This window comes from Dicentrarchus labrax, unplaced genomic scaffold (assembly GCF_905237075.1).
Source record: "Dicentrarchus labrax unplaced genomic scaffold, dlabrax2021, whole genome shotgun sequence".
NCBI classification, from domain to species: domain Eukaryota; kingdom Metazoa; phylum Chordata; class Actinopteri; family Moronidae; genus Dicentrarchus; species Dicentrarchus labrax.
The window spans coordinates 142786-162931 of record NW_026136861.1 but is presented as its reverse complement, the minus strand read 5'-3'; the positions used below and the strand labels follow the sequence as shown (position 1 = coordinate 162931).

The 20146-nt window shown below is 37.1% G+C and overlaps 1 pseudogene and 4 gene segments (V, D, J or C); all 5 read left to right on the top strand.

Annotated features, from left to right (window-relative positions):
• Positions 1–686: 686 nt before the first annotated feature.
• LOC127360236 (Ig heavy chain V region 914-like) lies at positions 687–7563 on the top strand. The segment is given in 3 exon segments: positions 687–762; positions 857–981; positions 7378–7563. Coding segments are annotated over 3 exon segments (360 nt in total).
• Positions 2951–3647, top strand: LOC127360229 (immunoglobulin heavy variable 4-38-2-like; annotated as a pseudogene).
• Positions 7564–8172: 609 nt separating the features above from the next.
• On the top strand, positions 8173–8714 carry LOC127360217 (Ig heavy chain V region 5A-like). The segment is given in 2 exon segments: positions 8173–8275; positions 8377–8714. Coding segments are annotated over 2 exon segments (366 nt in total).
• A 675-nt stretch (positions 8715–9389) lies between these two features.
• LOC127360221 (Ig heavy chain V region 914-like) lies at positions 9390–10073 on the top strand. The segment is given in 2 exon segments: positions 9390–9591; positions 9679–10073. Coding segments are annotated over 2 exon segments (366 nt in total).
• Positions 10074–17794: 7721 nt separating this feature from the next.
• LOC127360224 (immunoglobulin heavy variable 3-30-3-like) lies at positions 17795–18595 on the top strand. The segment is given in 2 exon segments: positions 17795–17877; positions 17959–18595. Coding segments are annotated over 2 exon segments (363 nt in total).
• The last annotated feature ends 1551 nt before the right edge of the window (positions 18596–20146 follow it).

The window sequence follows — 20146 nt, the reverse complement described above, 5'->3', positions numbered from 1 at the left end:
AATTAATTAAAGAAAGATTATGAACACATAAATGAATAACAAACAAAAAAAATACTATATGAACATATTTCAGCCACATTAATGTTTACGTACTTTGGCATGAGAGTGAAAAATAATGTTGCAGTTCCGTTATAAAAACACTAGATGGCAGTCAGTGTCAAGTTTCTCTCTCCTCTGTCACTATAAGGAGACTCTCATATCTGCTTATCTCACTGATCTCAACTGACTGACACTCAAACCCTGGACTGAACTAGAGTTTTAGACTCACACCCTTGTGAGCTCGCTTCACCACAACACTAATAGAACATTTGAAGTGCTGGATCAGCAGTGACTGCATCTTCATGTGTTCATTTAGCTGTAGTTCACCACTATTTATTCAAATGCATGAAATGATGTTCTTTTATCATGACACAAATATCAACTTAAAGGACCAAAGCGTGGGATTTATTTGAATCTAAGGGAAGGAATATACACTAATGAAAACACACCCATGAATATTATATTCCATTTCTGCCAATAGATTCTCCAAAATGTTAAACACTGGACCCAAGCTAAGTTTTGATGAGAGGTTGAGCACATTACGTGGCTCAGTTCCACAAGTGAGGATCAATTACAAAAAAGTAACTCCCTGTGAGGAGGAGTCAATGCAAAACTCAACTCTACTTATCTGACTGCATAGAGGATGACAGAGAACAGTGGACACACAGTTTAACATGATGGACTATAGGACAGGACTGCTGCTGTTAACTATCTGCTGGGCAGGTGAACATCTTCACTAATGTTGATTTGAAGTTGTTTTCAAAATGCTTCCAGCTTAAAGCAACTGACCACTTTATATTTGTTTTTGTCTTGACAGGTGTTGATGGTCAGACTCTGACAGAATCTGAACCAGTGGTTAAAAGGCCTGGAGAATCTCACAGATTGACCTGTACAGCCTCTGGATTCACATTCAGCAGCTACCATATGAACTGGGTCAGACAGGCTCCTCCTTGCCTGGGTTGAATATGATAATGACAGAAACGCTACTCTCAGTCAGTTCAAGGCCGGTTTACCATCTCCAAAGACAACAGCAGACAGCATGTGTATCTGCAGATGAACAGTCTGAAGACTGAAGATTCTGCTGTTTATTATTGTGCTCGAGACTGACAGTGACTAGAGTTGGTTGAGCAGCTATACAAAATCCTATAGTACTCATCTTGAAGTACTTTTGTATTAATATTATATGTTGATAATTTTTATATTCAGTGTTTTACATTACATATATATTTTTATTATATGAATTGACAATTGTCCCTGCATTATACAAAGTCCAGAAAAGTGTTACTTATATTTAATTACTGAATATTAAACGCATCCAAAATACACAATACATCACTTGTTGATATTACGGACAACAACAGCAAATCAAGACTCAATAATGTCAGTAAATCACGTGGAACATAAAGTGAGTCAGAATATGAGAGTGAAAATAATGTTGAGTTTCTTAAAATCACAAGAGGGCAACTTTCTCTCTCCTCTGATACTAAAAGGAGACACTCAGATCTGGTAAAGACCTGAAGATGAACAGCAGGAAGCCTGAAGGAGCTGCTGTGTGTTCTTGTGCTTGTGAGACTGATTGAAGATGGATGAACAACTAATCCTGCAGTAACAAACATTTTCTGGGATTTTTAAGCAAAAACTCTCTTTTCTCATCCTCAGTGGGCTGATAGACCCTGCACTGTCTCACAGGATTAATGTCCTCAGGTCCAGTAATTCAAATGATACAACACACACATATTTTATGACCACTGATGTCTGAATGGATTTAAAGTCATATTTCATTAGAAATAATTTGATACAATAAAACATGAAATATAATGTAGTTATTTAGCTTTTCCTGGTCACTAATAAATAAATACAAAATAAATACAATAATAACAATAATATATTAAACAATAATAGTAAACCCAGAACACGAAAATTTGATGAGGACTTATTTCTGACACAACCACACACAGATGAAGGTAAATGTGTTAATAATTAGCCTTCAACATGTTACTTATGAACTACCTTAGTTTTCATCGAAGCTAAATAATTTAGTTTTTTGCATTTTGTCACACAGGTTTCAGTTCCTGAGCAGCTGTATTCCCCTCGAGGCTTTCCAAGTATTTTATGCAAACCTGAAAACCACCAGCATCAGACTATTTACATGATCCTGGCTGCTGCTATTTCTGTTTGCAGCAAATACAGTCAGCAAGTACAGAAAGTGAGCAAATATATGAATAAATAAATGCTGCAGTTACAAAAAGGCTGTGCTCAGGTTTTTAAGTAATCATGACTGTAATGTAGGATGCAGGCTTGGGGGTTTCCATCTTCTTTTCAAAAGTCACGTTGTTTTGTTGTCTTGTAGAATACACTTGCATCAATACTTCTTATTGGTTTTGTTGATTGTGATTTTGATTGTTTTTCTCTTGTCTTTATTTGTATAGTTGGTAAGGTAATCCAAAGTTAGTCAAGTCAAGTAGTCAAGTTACATAACTTTAATATTGTGATAATTGGGCTAGGTTACTGACTACATTTTTACAGGTAATCAGTAATTATATTGGATTACATTTTTAAAGTAACCCCCAACCCTGGTAGGGGGTGCTGACAGTAAATAAATGATCTCAGGGAAACAAAAAAACATGATAAACATGTCGTATAGAAAACAACATTATTGGTGATTGTTCTTTTTGTTTCCATGGGTGCACATCATCGTTCTTACATTAATGTATATGTTCTGCATCATTATTAATGTTAAAATTAGCACTAATAAAGATCCTTATCATTGTTTGCAAGTGTACAAAAAATTACAAAATGTTTCAATATTGACTTGTTTAGATTTAGACAGTAATAGTTTACAGTAAAAGCAAAGAGACATTTTCAAAATGTTAAATGAAATTAAAATACCATATGTAAAGCAGAGGTGATTTCCAGGCATGTTTTCACTCTGCAGATATAATAACAGTCAACAGACTCTTCTATTGGCTCCAGTTAGACCAACATTGATGCTTCATATGTTTGATTCTATGCAAACTCAGTGACCTTCCTTGTTACTCAGCTATAAAAACTTCCCATCAGGCTGTCAGTGGAGTTCACAGCACGTCAGTTTCAACATAAACCATGTTCTCTGTAACTCTGCTGCTGCTGTTGGCAGCTGGATGTGAGTCTCTCTGGATTTGTCAAAGTCAACAGTTCTTCTTTTGCAGTATAACTTGATCATTTGTTACAAAACATTTTCTTTTTTAACAGGTGTGAAGTGTGAACAGTTGACACAGCCAGCCTCTGTGACTGTGCAGCCAGGTCAACGTCTGACCATCACCTGTCAGGTCTCTTATTCTCTGGGCTACTACACAGCTTGGATCAGACAGCCTGCAGGGAAAAGGACTGGAGTGGATTGGAATGAGAGATACTTCAGCTTCATACTACAAAGATTCACTGAAGAACAAGTTCAGTATCGACTTAGACTCTTCCAGTAACACAGTGACTCTAAACGGACAGAATGTGCAGCTTGAAGACTCTGCTGTGTATTACTGTGCCAGAAAGACACAGTGAGAGACAATAACAGCAAAGTCGTACAAAAACTACTTCCTCTATTTACCGTCACTCTGAGCACTCGTTGTTTCAGCATCACTTGTCCTGCCTTTCTGACTGTAATTTACATATGTTTTATTTTTCATTACCAAAATTCCTCTGTCCAGGTTCTACTGTAATAATATTTTAGAGATATCAATATATGCACTACTGCTGTGTTTGACTTAAATCTCCATGAATGAACAAACAGCAACTCAGTGTTAAAGCTGAGTATGTGTATAAATACAACCATTCAAACCAAAATGGAAAATGTGAAGAGTCAAAATTCTGTTCATGAATACAGGCTCATTTTAAGGTGGGTCATATAATTAGAAGTCAATACTGAGCAACTGAATTCAGATAAATCATTTACATTCAGTATAACAACACAGAAGAAATAAACAATAATACTCAATACAATATAAACTATTAAAAGACACATTCAACTCTGCAACATGAAGCTGAGCTGATTTCCAGGCAGGGATTAGTGTTTTCAATCTGCATCGACAATATCAGTCAGCAAAGCACCTTAAGTGGACATGATATAAATAAATGTTGATATCATTTACTCCAATCAGTAGATTAAATACTCTTGTCTTTTTATCTATTTGTAGTCTAATAAACAGAGGTGTAACTGGCTGAATATATGTGTGATGTTCTCGATGGACTGTATATCACATTTATTCGTAACCTATATATGATTATATTGAATTAAAACTAATAAGGACATAGAATGAGTAACCAAACAAAACTAAAACAATTTACGAGTGCAAAATAGTTCAGTGTGAATGTTTAACCATTAAAACCTGTTTAAAAAGTAGCTGATGCTGTGAAAGCAGAGTTAAAAGTTGTTTCACTGCTTTAAATGCAGGGACAGATTTACTGAAGAACAAGTTCAGTATCAACTTAGACTCTTCCAGTAACACAGTGACTCTAAACGGACAGAATGTGCTGCCTGAAGACTCTGCTGTGTATTACTGTGCTAGAGAGACACAATAACACAAACCATCAGTAGACCTGAACAAAAACCCCTCAGTGCCTGAACACTTGTAACATGAAGCCACCAGAGGAGGAGCCCTCAGACCACTAATGATTTCAACACCAGTTCACTGTTACAGTGAAGACAGAAACAGACATGATAAGAATGAAGAAAAATTAATTATAATATATAATAATAATAATAATAATAATAATAATAATAATACTATCAAACATACAGTGGAGGCATTTTACAAAATATTTTTTCTCTGTCTGCCTTACAAATGTAAATCATGGAATTTATTTGCATTGACTGAAAAACATGGTTATTAATGGCATCCACGTATTGAAGAGTTACATGTTATTCCTGTTCTATGCTTAATTAATATTCTCGAATGTATCTTCACTCTTATTGCTACTTGGGTTTTTGGTCCCTTAAGTCTTGAAAATAGTATGATATATGAACATTTGAAAAATATTTTCTTGTGAGAAATTCAACATTGTAACGTAATGAACAACATTTATTAGGTGTTATTCGATATTTCTTTACATTAATATGTAATTAAAAATACTCACTTTAGGTGTATGGTAAAACTGATAAACTATTGTCGAGGTCTTCACATGATGCAGACTGTGGTCTATAATGTGGTCTTTAATAAGGATCAACCAACTTAAATAATGTGTTTGTCAACCTGTTGCACAAATTATACTGAAACATGCAAGAGGGACTCTTGGAGGAATGACTAATGTACAGTAAACATTCATTCTGCAGTTTCACCAAACATCAACTGAGATCCAAGTCAAATCCAGTTCCACACTGTGAGGAGGAGTCAATGCAAATCTCAGCTGTCTTCCACCTCTACTTATCTGACTGCAGAGAGGATGACAGAGAACAGTGGACACACAGTTTAACATGATGGACTATAGGACAGGACTGCTGCTGTTAACTATCTGCTGGGCAGGTGAACATCTTCACTGATCTTGATTTGACATATTTTCATTTTTGCTGCCAATGTAACATATGACATGCATATCTTTATTGGTTTAACAGGTGTTGATGGTCAGACTCTGACAGAATCTGAACCAGTGGTTAAAAGGCCTGGAGAATCTCACAAATTGACCTGTACAGCCTCTGGATTCACATTCAGCAGCTACAAGATGAGCTGGATCAGACAGGCTCCTGGAAAGGACTGGAGTGGATCGCTTATATTAGTAACCCTAGTGGTAGCGACAAATACTACTCTCAGTCAGTTCAAGGCCGGTTTACCATCTCCAGAGACAACAGCAGACAGCAGGTGTATCTGCAGATGAACAGTCTGAAGACTGAAGATTCTGCTGTTTATTATTGTGCTCGACAGCCACAGTGACACAGGAAGGAGCAACGTTGTACAAAAACCTCCTGTACTAGTGCTTTTTTCTGGAACTGAAAGATGATTATTCACCACCAACATAAATCATAAAAAAATAAAAAATGTTTTAATGATCAGTTCCTCACAAAATATCCAAGTGCAGCACAACAATCGGTTGAAATCATTGTCCAGAAATGAAGAAAATAAATATTACATGTAAGCATTTCAGGCATATTAACCGTCATTTGAACATATCAGGAGTACTGACTGGGGTCCCTGGGAGCCAATAATAAACCACTCTAAGAGAAAGCCAGAAAAATGTTAACTTTCTTTTGAAAACATTAGTTATGCAGTTAATGTCATCTGAAAAGAAACAGATAATTATTATTTTGGGAAAGCTACAGTTAACTGGCATATTGGGTATTACTAAAGTGATACTTTAAATCAGAACCCATGGCACAAATTAAGTTTATTAAAAATAACATCAAATAACATAAATACATACAATGAATAATAGAAAGTCAATAAATAAAAATTGATTGACAAAATCATGAAAAATTGGAATGATAGAATAAAGCTTGTTATATGACGACAATTTTACCTCTTGGATCAGTGGGATTTAAGGTTAATGTTTATATGATTTGGTTAAGTCACAATTATGAGTGAAAAATAATGTTGCAGTTCCCGTTATAAAAACACTAGATGGCAGTCAGTGTCAAGTTTCTCTCTCCTCTGTCACTACAAGGAGACTCTCATATCTGCTTATCTCACTGATCTCAACTGACTGACACTCAAACCCTGGACTGAACTAGAGTTTTATACTCACACCCTTTGTGAGCTCGCTTCACCACAACACTATTAGAACATTTGAAGTGCTGGATCAGCAGTGACTGCAGCTTCATGTGTTCATTTAGTTTGGAGGTCACACTGAAGTGAAGACACTGAGAAAAGGAGAAAGACTGAACAACATCTTTATTGTTGGTGTTTCTGTCTGTTTTTAACTCACTTTAACTCTCTCTCTCTCTCTCAGAGTCCAGCACTCCTCCTTCTCTCACAGATTTAGTCTTTATGCATCAACACTGTAACTCCAAAATGTCTGACTGGTAAAATGCAAATTCACACACTGATACACAATCTCCACCCATTCTGCCTGCACAATAAATATCCTTCATAATAACCTTTGCAGTTGCAGACTCAGCCAAGTTCCCACCATGACAGCTGTACAAAGTCTCTTCCTCTTGGCTCTCATTTCAGGTGAGTGAAGTCGGTGTCCAGCTGAGGAGAAAATGAGCTTTGGATGTCTGCTGGCTCCCCGTCATCTAAACTCTGTGTCTCTTTCAGCTGCTCAGGGTCAGTCCCTCACCTCCTCAGAGCCAGTGGTCAGCAGAGCTGAGAACCAGTCACTCTGTCCTGTAAAGTGGAAGGACTCATTCTGGCTTGGCTGCACTGGATTCGTCAGAAACCAGGGAAAGGACTGGAATGGATCGGACGCATTGATAGCGGAACTGGCACAATATTTGCCCAAAGTCTCCAAGGCCAGTTTTCCATCACCAAAGACACCTCCAAAAACCTTGTGTCCTTAGAGGTGAGGAGTCTGAAACAAGAAGACTCTGCAGTTTATTATTGTGCACGAGAGCCACAGTGACTCACCAGACTGCAACGCTGCACAAACACTGAACAACACTGATCCCTGTGTGAGAAGCATTGAAGCATGTCAGCCCTTTGACAACAGTTTACCACTGAATGACTGATTATCACTGAAATACATTTATTAAATTAAAAAATAATTTTCAGCGTGTGCACCTGCATTTAAAAGTAGACAACCCTAATTAATTACAACATTATAATATTATTTTAACAACATCCTTTAAAAAAGCTTTGCATCATTCCATATTCAATTTTCTATATATTAACCTCCACTAACTTCATGAGTGTTAAAAGTTATTTTTACAGCAAATTCATCAACTTTGTTGAACCAATCATCTAAGTGGTAACATTTAAGTCCATATTCGCTCTTCACGTCTCATGTCTTTACATTTTCATTTGATTTAAATATAATACAAAAGATTATCAGAATCAGAATGTATTAATATGTGTGCGTAAGTAGGCTTTTTTATGTATGGGTGTGCTTCAGTATATGTGTATAGTAGCTATGAATACTTGGACAGGACAGTTGATCCTTGTTTTATAGGCTGTCAGTGTCCTTCTCTATGCAAAGTGAACTTCCTCACAGTCTGCTATAAAGACTTGATATCATGCTGTCAGTTGCAGCAGAAGAAGAGAAGCTCCCATCAGATCACCTTCAATACCAACCATGTTCTCTGTAGCTCTGCTGCTGCTGCTGGCTGCTGGATCCTGTGAGTCTCACTGAGGCAGAGACACTGACAGTATGATCACAGCACACTGACTGTTCACTGTTATCACACTGATTCAATATTCAACATGTTTTCCTCCACAGGTGTAAAGTGTGAACAGTTGACACAGCCAGCCTCTGTGACTGTGCAGCCAGGTCAACGTCTGACCATCACCTGTCAGGTCTCTTATTCTCTGGGCACATATCGCACAGCTTGGATCAGACAGCCTGCAGGGAAAGGACTGGAGTGGATTGGAATGAAATATACTGGAGATTCATATTACAAAGATTCACTGAAGAACAAGTTCAGTATTGACTTAGACTCTTCCAGTAACACAGTGACTCTAAACGGACAGAATGTGCAGCCTGAAGACTCTGCTGTGTATTACTGTGCCAGAGAGGGACACAATAACACAAACCATCAGTAGACCTGAACAAAAACCCCTCAGTGCCTGAACACTTGTAACATGAAGCCACCAGAGGAGGAGCCCTCAGACCACTAATGATTTCAACACCAGTTCACTGTTACAGTGAAGACAGAAACAGACATGATAAGAATTAAGAAAATAGTATAGAATAATAATAATATCAAAAACACAGTGGAGGCATTTAAAAAAATAAATAATTCTGTCTGCCTCAGAAATGTAAATCATTTATTTGCATTGACTGAAAAACATGGTTATTAATGTCAAATACGTATTGAAAAGTTACATGTTATTCCTTTTCAATGCTTAATTAATGTTCTCGAATGTATTCTTCACTCTTATTGCTACTTGGGTTTTTGGTCCCTTGAGTCTTGAAAATAGTATGAATTATGAACACTTGAAAAATATTTTCTTGTGAGAAATTCAACATTGTAACGTAATGAACAACATTTCTTAGGGTGTTATTTGATATTTCTTTACATTAAAATGTAATTAAAAATACTCACACTCACAGGTGTATGGTAAAATTGATAAACTATTGTTGAGGTCTTCACATGATGCAGACTGTGGTCTATAATGTGGTCTTCAATAAGGATCAACCAAGTTAAATAATGTGTTTGTCAACCTGTTGCACAAATTATACTGAAACATGCAAGAGGGACTCTTGGAGGAATGACTATTGTACAGTAAACATTCATTCTGCAGTTTCACCAAACATCAACTGAGATCCAAGTCAAATCCAGTTCCACACTGTGAGGAGGAGTCAATGCAAAACTCAGATGTCTTCCACCTCTACTTATCTGACTGCAGAGAGGATGACAGAGAACAGTGGACACACAGTTTAACATGATGGACTATAGGACAGGACTGCTGCTGTTAACTATCTGCTGGGCAGGTGAACATCTTCACTGATGTTGATTTGACATATTTTCATTTTTACTACCAATGTAACACATAACATGCATCTTTCTTGGTTTGACAGGTGTTGATGGTCAGACTCTGACAGAATCTGAACCAGTGGTTAAAAGGCCTGGAGAATCTCACAGATTGACCTGCACAGCCTCTGGATTGAACTTTGCTGGCTACTATATGGCCTGCATCAGACAGGCTCCTGGAAAAGGACTGGAGTGGATTGCTTCTATCAGCAGTGGCAGTGGTAGTGGCAAATACTACTCTCAGTCAGTTCAAGGCCGGTTTACCATCTCCAGAGACAACAGCAGACAGCAGGTGTATCTGCAGATGAACAGTCTGAAGACTGAAGATTCTGCTGTTTATTATTGTGCTCGAGACTCACAGTGACTGGAGTTGGTTGAGCAGCTGTACAAAATCCTATACTACTCATCTTTACTGACTGATAGATTCAGACAAAGAATTATTTTTTCATTTTATCTTGTTTTTAATAAAACCCTGAAAATTGGTCCAGAGAAAGATCATCATTAACCAACAACAAAAATCATTAAACACAGAAATAAAAGTCTTAATGGAGGAGGAGAAAATTAACTTTAAATGTCTACTGGCTTCCTGTCATCTTAACTCTCAGTCTCTTTCAGGGTCAGTCCCTCACCTCACTGGAATACTGGAATTAGTATCATAAAACAATGAACAAATAAAAAATAAAATAAAATAAATCTGTTCATTAAAGGGCCAAAGACAGCACAACAGTCTGGTTGCTTTAATTAAACTACAACAAATACGCAGCATTTATGCAAATTAGAACACAATAATGTCAGTAAATCATGTGGAATATAAAGTGAGTCAGAATATGAGAGTGAAAATAATGTTGAGTTTCTTGTAGGGTAGTCAATGTCAACTTTCTCTCTCCTCTGATACTAAAAGGAGACTCTCAGATCTGATGTTCTCATTGATCTTAACTGACTGACACTTGAACTCTGGACTGAACTAAAGAGTAATACTCCTGCTGCTCATGTACACTGGATATTGTGAGAGTTGATACTTTCAAACGAAAGTCCTGTGTTAACTTGATTCAGCAAATATTATTAAGTATGACAGCATATTCAATTTAAATATTTACAAAGTGAATTTACTTGAATCCTACATACAAACATACAGCAATGTTTTTGATTTCTGACACAACCACAGACAAAGGTAACTAATGAACTACAGTAGTTTTCATCTCAGCTAAAGGTTTTAGTTGTTTGTATTTTGTCAAACAGGTTTAAGATCTGAGCAGCTGTTTTCCCCTCGAGGCTTTCCAAGTATTTTATGCAAACCTGCAAACCACCAGCATCAGACTATTTACATGATCCTGACTCCTATTTCTGTTTGCAGAAAATACAGTCAGCAAGTACAGAAAGGTAGCAAATATATGAATAAATAAATGCTTCAGTTACAAAAAGGCTGTGCTCAGGTTTGAAGTTAATCATGAATGTAATGTAGGAGGCAGGCTTGGGGAGTAACGGATTACATGTAACTAAGTTAACTAATCAGAATAAAAAGTCAAAAGTCACATTGTTCTGTTGTCTTGTAGAATACACTTGCATCAATATGTCTTATTGATCTTTATTTGCATAGTTGGTGAGGTAATCCAAAAGTAACAGAAATGAATCAAGTTGCGTTACTTTAATATTGTGATACTTTGACTAGGTTACTGATTACATTTTTACAGGTAATCAGTAATCATATTGGGTAACACTTTATAATGAGTACACACTATTAAGCATTAGTTAAGCATGAATAAATAATGAAATCATCATTTATAACACATGAATACACATTAGTATGTAGTTTATAAACACAGTTAAAAATGTTTTAGTCATCATTGATAAGCACATTAGTTATGGATTAGTAAATACTACTATTTTATAAAGCATGTTTCTGCTGTAAATAGTCATTACTATGTGGTTTATAATCACAGTTATAAATGTTTTACTCTTCATTGTACTGTACATTTCTGCATGCACTTGCACATCCACTATTCAGACATGTATTAATGATTATGTTAGCAGATGTTCTATAAAACTCACAACAAATTAATTTTCTAATGATGGCTTATAAACAGTTATTAATGCAGGAATTCATGAATTGAGGCAGTTACAAAGCACTTACTACTCGTTAATTAAGTATTTTGCGCGAGCTCATGTAAAGTGAGCACTATCTATGGCTTATTAAGCATTTACAAATGAGATATAAAGGCTGACAATGCCTCGAGACTCACAAAATGTTCAGTTATCTTAACAGACGAAGGAGAGACACAACACAAAGGGATATAGAACATATTGTATTGATATTTACTGCAACTTCCCAACATATTGTATGAAGACGAACAAGGGTGGTTTATGAAGACATGCTATTGTTGTGATCTTATATGTTTGGGTTGTGTACGTTGAGCTTGCAATCCCGCTCTCAGCACGTCATCAACTTGATGACGGTGGGAGGCGGGATGTTATGTCATGTAACATCCCAGTTTACCGCTGCTAGGCACTCACCTCGCCCGGCTAGACGAGACTAGACTAGAGTTAGTAATTTAGCTGATTGCTAATTTAGAGTTTGGAATAAGTTATTCATACCTTTTTCAGGACTTATTTCCCTCTACTGTAATATATGCATGTTAACCAAGCAGACTGCTATGGTATGAGGGGCCACCAGGGACATTATTCAGAATTACCTCTCACAAACACATGTGAAATGCTCTTACATACACTACTGAAACACTCTCACATAAACAACTGGAAGATTATTCGCTCGCACACACTACTGAAACGCTCTCACACATACAACTGAAACGCTCTTACACACACTACTGAAAAGCTCTCACACATACAACTGAAACTCTCTTATATATATATATACATTAAGATGATCAGTAGTGCGCGGGCACGAAAGCTGCATGCTGCCTGTTACGTTACTCCAGCCTTTGAGTTTGCTTTTTTTAACTTCTTAACTTTTATTCTCTTTTTGTTCTTTCTTATTTTTTCACTGTAACTCTCTGAAGTCCTGCCCTCTCTAACGATGTTGTTTGAGAGAGTTTTTGTGTTTTATTTCGTGTTTTAATGCCGCTTCCACCGGGACACTAGGGTGGCCATTTCCTTCACATCAGAAAGGAGGACACTTTGCATGCACAGGGACACGCAAGCAGATATTTGTTTGGTTTGATCCCGTTTTAAATTTTAATATGTTAAAATTCTTGGCATCAATAATAATAATTAATGATATATATAATATTTATATATAATAACAATGTGCAGTAATTACTGTGCAATACCATTCCATATTCACTGTGCAATATATTGCCCATGTGCAACTGCTGCTGCTGCTACTATTTGTGTTATCTGTTGTTTGTGGATTCTTACTGTTTTTTCTCTTGTACGTAGTGTTTTTATTTGTTTTTTTTATCTTTGTACTCTTATTGTTTTTATTCTGTTTTTTTCTATATCCACTTTGCTGCTGTAACATTGGAATTTTCCTATTGTGGGACAAATAAAGGAATATCTTATCTTTTACACCCGATTACATAAAGGTGCATACACATACCACATAGCTAATAATAAATATACAAGATACAGCTCATGACAATGTGCCCTTCCAATTCAGATTACATAGGTCTAATAAACATCATACAGAAACTGTTCTTTTGTTTTTATCTGGATAGATAAAGGGTAAAAAAAATACAGCACATTCTGTTTCAGATGTATAGGCTGATTTACCAGCTGAACTCTGGAGGAAACACACCGGGGATGCTGAGGAGGGAAGCAACGTCGGGGGAAGAGAGGAAGGTGGAGATGGGATGGGTTTATGGAGAAGATTTAAGCCAAGTCTCCCCTCTCTTGTTAGGGTGAATGTACGGTCTCCTAGCAACAAGATGAACGACTAATGGCATTAACGCGGAGCCAAGCAGAGTAGTCTGATGTGTTTCACTGAGACATGGCTGCACATGGACATTACAGACCGTCTCTGTGATGTCTTCCACACCTACCGGACGGCCCGAGATTGGACCAAGAGAACAGCTCTGTGGCCCGGATGATGAACCGCTGGCCGTTGGACTCCGTCCATATCATCTACCAAGAGAGATCCCGCACATCATCATCTTCATCCTGGTACATCCCTCCCTCTGCAAACCCAACATCCTGCTATGTGCCTCTGCTGAAGTGTGACTTTAAATTCTTGTTATAACAGTCAGGATGGGGTCAGAGCAGTGGCTGCTTGATGATTGAGGAAAAGAGAAATATAATATATATATATATATATATCATATTTTATGTATTTTATATATATTTTTTGTGTATATATATACATATATCATATATAATATATAATATACATATATATAATATATAATATTTCACTATAATGTGTGAAAGGATTTCAGTATAGTGTGTGAGAGGTGTTTCAGTATAATGTGTGGAAGGTTTTCAGTATAGTGTGTGAGAGGCATTTCAGTAAAACCGGAAGGCATTTCAGTGAAAACGGAAGGTGTTTCAGTAAAACCGGAAGGGCTTAGGTTCAACAAAAATGCACAATTCACAGCGCGATTCACGTGTTGATCGTCAGCCACGTTGTTCGCAACACTAATGTCTGCCCAATAGCCTGCAAGCAACCTAACCACTGCGGTCAAGCCAGCCCGTACTCCGATCTCCGTGGTCAAATCAGCCGGACTTAAATTTCGAGTGTACGTGTAAGTATTCTCAGCATTATGGCAAATGCGGAGAAACAGCGTATTCACTTCCGGTTTTCAAAATAAAGGCATTAAGAACAGTAAGCTATATATTGAACCTACATTTAAAATAAAATATATTACATTAAAGTGTTTCATGCGCCCATGATGAATAAAAAACATACTTAATATCAAGTATCTTTACTGTACCAGTGTGGAGAAATGCCAAAATAAAAGTCCCATATTTGTACCTCCAAGTGGCATATTTTCTTATATTTGAGAACAATAAGAGTACAAAGAATCCACAAAACAACAGATAACACAAATAGTAGCAGCAGCAGCAGCAGTTGCACATGGGCAATATATTGCACAGTGAATATGGAATGGTATTGCACAGTAATTACTGCACATTGTTATTATATATAAATATTATATATATCATTAATTATTATTATTGATGCTGAGAATTTTAACATATTAAAATTTAAAAAAGCAAACTCAAAGGCTGGAGTAACGTAACAGGCAGCATGCAGCTTTCGTGCACGCGCACTACTGATCATCTTAATGTATATTTATATAAGAGCGTTTCAGTTGTATGTGTGAGAGCGTTTCAGTAGTGTGTATAAGAGCGTTTCAGTTGTATGTGTGAGAGCGTTTCAGTAGTGTGTATAAGAGCGTTTCAGTTGTATGTGTGAGAGCGTTTCAGTAGTGTGTATAAGAGCGTTTCAGTTGTATGTGTGAGAGCGTTTCAGTAGTGTGTATAAGAGCGTTTCAGTTGTATGTGTGAGAGCTTTTCAGTAGTGTGTATAAGAGCGTTTCAGTTGTATGTGTGAGAGCTTTTCAGTAGTGTGTATAAGAGCGTTTCAGTTGTATGTGTGAGAGCTTTTCAGTAGTGTGTATAAGAGCGTTTCAGTTGTATGTGTGAGAGCATTTCAGTAGTGTGTATAAGAGCGTTTCAGTTGTATGTGTGAGAGCGTTTCAGTAGTGTGTATAAGAGCGTTTCAGTTGTATGTGTGAGAGCGTTTCAGTAGTGTGTATAAGAGCGTTTCAGTTGTATGTGTGAGAGCATTTCAGTAGTGTGTATAAGAGCGTTTCAGTTGTATGTGTGAGAGCGTTTCAGTAGTGTGTGCGAGCGAATAATCTTCCAGTTGTTTATGTGAGAGTGTTTCAGTAGTGTATGTAAGAGCATTTCACATGTGTTTGTGAAAGGTAATTCTGAATAATGTCCCTGGCGGCCCCTCATACTATGTGTTTGCATTTGCATTGAGAAGCTACACTTTTGCTGGCGCCCCACTTGCAATGGACTTGAAATCTGCTAGTTATACTGAATCCTCACAAATGGACTGAAACAAGTGAGGACTTTATGTATATGTATGCTGATGTGTGTTGTGGTGCTGGAGCGTATTCTGTTATAATTGCAGAGTGGGGTAGTGTTATAAGAGTAGCGTGGCTCCTTTAAGGGGTAGAGCAGTGCGCATGTGGGGAGATAACGTGTGTGGCAGAGCGAGAGCAAGCGAGCGGGAGTGTGCGAGCGGGAGTGTGTGAACGAGTGCGACGGTGAATGGCAGCAACAGCGAGAGACTGGTTAGCAAAAGTTATTAGAGAGTTTAGCAGTGAATGTACAGTTTATGTCACAGTTGTCGGTGAATAAAGGCTGTCGCTCCTCAAGGACAAAGTGGAGCCTCCGTGTGAGTTGTTTGCCAACTGCTGGAGATAAAGTGAAGGGGGTTAGCCCCGAAGTTAGCCTCAAGTTAGCCTGGAGGAAACTCTCCCTGTGCTTCCCGACTTTGGTCTGGGAGCCGAACAGGAATGGTTAACACAGTGTTATACAAAATATGCAGAGTTAACAATCAAAAGCACAAAGTATTTTTATCTTGGAGATGTATTTGATATATATCAAATCTATTATACAAATAAGCCCCTCCCCTTACAAATTGCCAATGCAAATCCAGAACTTTCAGAGGGTTTACTTCTGCAGCATCTGAGTTCACATCTTCAGTCTCAAGATGATGGACAAACTGTCTGTACTGCTGACAGCACTCTGTCTGTACTGCTGACAGCACTCTGTCTGCCCTGTACGTTGCTTCATGCTGCAATACTGATCAGAGAATGCACACATTTAATGTTCTGCTGTTTATTTCTCTCTCGTTCTCACTTGTGTCCTTTAACATCTGTTTCTTTGGCAGGTTTGAATGGCCAGGGATTCGACAGCCACAGTCATCCAAGTGAGCAAAGAAGCTTTACAAAAACCTCAAACAACTTATCTTCACAGTCACCAAAAGGGGGCAGCAGGAGATCTTAAAACCAGTGTGGCATCGTACCTACACATACAGAGAAACAAACACAATGTGCAAGCACCAGCTGAGGCTGTGGTTTGTCACTTCCTCTTTTAAATGGTTGTATGTGCTTATCTACCACAATGTACTGGTTAATAATATCCCCATCTTTTATTTTGTAAGGCAGTAGTGAAACATTTTCTCTTATATTTCAATAATTAAAGGTCCCATATTGTGGAAAGTGAGATTTCCATGTCTTGTGTGATTATAAAGCAGGTAGGTGCTGTATAAATACTGTGAAAGTATAAAAAAGCTCATTCCACAGAGAAATGCACACAGCCAGTATTTAGAAACTGTGCCTTTAAACCAACTGTCAGAACTTCCATAAGGTTGTGATTGAACTATACAGTCGCCACCATCAGCCATGCTCCCAGAGAGTGAGTATGTGTTGGACAGTTACTCCCTGATGGACAGAGAATTAAATAACATGAGAATTTAAGGCACCAAAAAAAGTTATTTTAATCTTACAAATACAGATAACACAGAGTCACATCACAGATCATAAATCGAATTTTCTTGTTTTATGTTCTAGTCCTCTACTTAACATTAATACTTTTTTAAAATTGTGCCATCATATATTATTTGTTTCTCATAGACAGTTTCTGGTTTGTGTTATTATAAAATGACAGAAAAAAAAACATTTCAACTTTTTGAAGACAATTCAAATTAAACAAGTTTTACATTCAGATTTGCCTGAATCATCCTTTGGCTGTTGTCACAACTCCTACATTCTCGTTTCTCAAGTGCAACAAACTAAAGACCAAACTCTGTCCTCCCTGTGAGGACGAGTCAATGCAGAACGTAGTTGTCTTCAACCTTTAATAATCTGACTGCAGACAGTCACAAAGTGTTTACTGGAACTTTTGTTTGAGTTTATATTTCTGAGTGGACAATTTATTTCTATTGACTCTTAATTTCTATTCCTACTGAGGTTTTCATTCCCCTGATATCCTTAAAGTGGTTTGACTTACGAACACTTTGAGAAGAAATCAACAGTAAAACATAATTAACGTTTGTTAAGGTGTCATATTTCTGTCAAAATGTAATTAAAATTACTCAGTAACTCAGATCTGAGTCAAATCCAGTTCCACACTGTGAGGAGTCAATGCAAAACTCAGATGTCTTCCATCTCTACTTATCTGACTGCAGAGTGGATGACAGAGAACAGTGGACACACAGTTTAACATGATGGACTATAGGACAGGACTGCTGCTGTTAACTATCTGCTGGGCAGGTGAACATCTTCACTGATCTTGATTTGACATATTTTTGCTACCAATGTAACACATAACATGCATCTTTCTTGGTTTGACAGGTGTTGATGGTCAGACTCTGACAGAATCTGAACCAGTGGTTAAAAGGCCTGGAGAATCTCACAGATTGACCTGTACAACATCTGGATTCACATTCAGCAGCTACCATATGAAGTGGGTCAGACAGGCTCCTGGAAAAGGACTGGAGTGGGTTGCCTGGATTGAAAATGATAATGACAGGAAATTCTACTCTCAGTCAGTTCAAGGCCGGTTTACCATCTCCAGAGACAACAGCAGACAGCAGGTGTATCTGCAGATGAACAGTCTGAAGACTGAAGATTCTGCTGTTTATTATTGTGCTCGAGACTCACAGTGACTGGAGTTGGTTGAGCAGCTGTACAAAATCCTACAGTACTCATCTTTCAGGCTGGTAGAGTCTGTGCATTAAGTATTCCTAGTATTTGTATTATATATTCATTTTATTTTGAATTTGACATGAGATTTTTTAATACATTGTTTTATATGCTACATTACATTTTATTTAGATGTATTTTAGTAATTAAATTAATAATTGTCTCTGAATTAAAGTCCAGAAAACTGTTCCTCATATTTTATTACGAAATATTAAAAACATAAAAAACACAATAAAAGTCACTTGTTGATAAAAAGGCCAAAGACAGCACAATCTGGTTGCAGCAATTAAATTATTGCAAATACTAAACATTTATATAAATTAAGACACTGCAAATTATGTGGATATAAACTGATAATATGAGAATGAAAAATAATGTTGAGTTTCTGGTATAAAACCACTGGACGACAGTCAGTGTCAAGTTTCTCTCGCTTCTGTTTCTAACAGGAGACCCTGCACTGTCTCACCTGATTAATGTCCTCAGGTTAAATAATTCAAAATGATACAACACACCACACAATGATACATTTACTGACTTATGACTGGATTTAAATTCACAATTCATGACCAATTGACAGTTTGATACAATAAAACAAGAAATACACTGTAGTTATTTAGGGATAAAAGTTGCTTTAACTCATTGTTAAAGTACATTTAAATAAATCAGTTATTCAGTCAAGTATTTGTGGCCAGTTACTCTCTGAGAGAGAAGTTGTTGAGTTTTTAAATTGATTTAATCATTCTGCTGATTACAGCCATGACTTTCTGAAGCAATGTGTTCCTAATGACTTTATATAATTGTTTTATGTCTCTGTTTTAATATGTGCTTCTTTTAAATACTGGGAGGACCCCAATCAAAATCACCCAAAGCAGTTTTAACAGATGGAATTCTTTACTGAGTTTTGTTTGAGTTAATTTGTGCCATGGGTCTAAAGTATCCCACACTATAAAGGGGGATAAGGGACAGACAATGTGATTTCCCAACAATACAAAAATATGAAGTCTTGCATTATTTCCTGCATCATACAGAATTATGCGATGGCATTTACCAAAACCAAAATTAACTGTATGTATCCTTTCATGAACAAATGCAGTTAATAATAATAATCCTATACAATTAATAATAATATACAATTTGGCCATAACAATATACAAAATGGTAATTTCATTCTAAGACTATAATTAATGAAAAATATGTCTGTCCCTGTTGCATCCAACTACTGTATTTTACAATGTAAATAGTTGGCAGGTATTTGGTATTTTTACATTTTCCTCTGTACATCTACTTCCCATGTTCTCTTTTTAGAATTGCAGAGGGTGGTCTATGCAAATCATATGTAAAGCAGAGGTGATTTCCAGGCATGTTTTCACTCTGCAGATATAATAACAGTCAACAGACTCTTCTATTGGCTCCAGTTAGACCAACATTGATGCTTCATATGTTTGATTCTATGCAAACTCAGTGACCTTCCTCGTTACTCAGCTATAAAAACTCAGGCTGTCAGTGGAGTTCACAGCACGTCAGTTTCAACATAAACCATGTTCTCTGTAGCTCTGCTGCTGCTGTTGGCAGCTGGATGTGAGTCTCTCTAGATTTGTCAAAGTCAACAGTTCTTCTTTTGCAGTATAACTTGATCATTTGTTACAAAACATTTTCTTTTTTAACAGGTGTGAAGTGTGAACAGTTGACACAGCCAGCCTCTGTGACTGTGCAGCCAGGTCAACGTCTGACCATCACCTGTCAGGTTTCTTACACAGCTTGGATCAGACAGCCTCCAGGGAAAGGACTGGAGTGGTTTGGAGGTGCATGTGTTGGATACACAACATATTACAAGGAT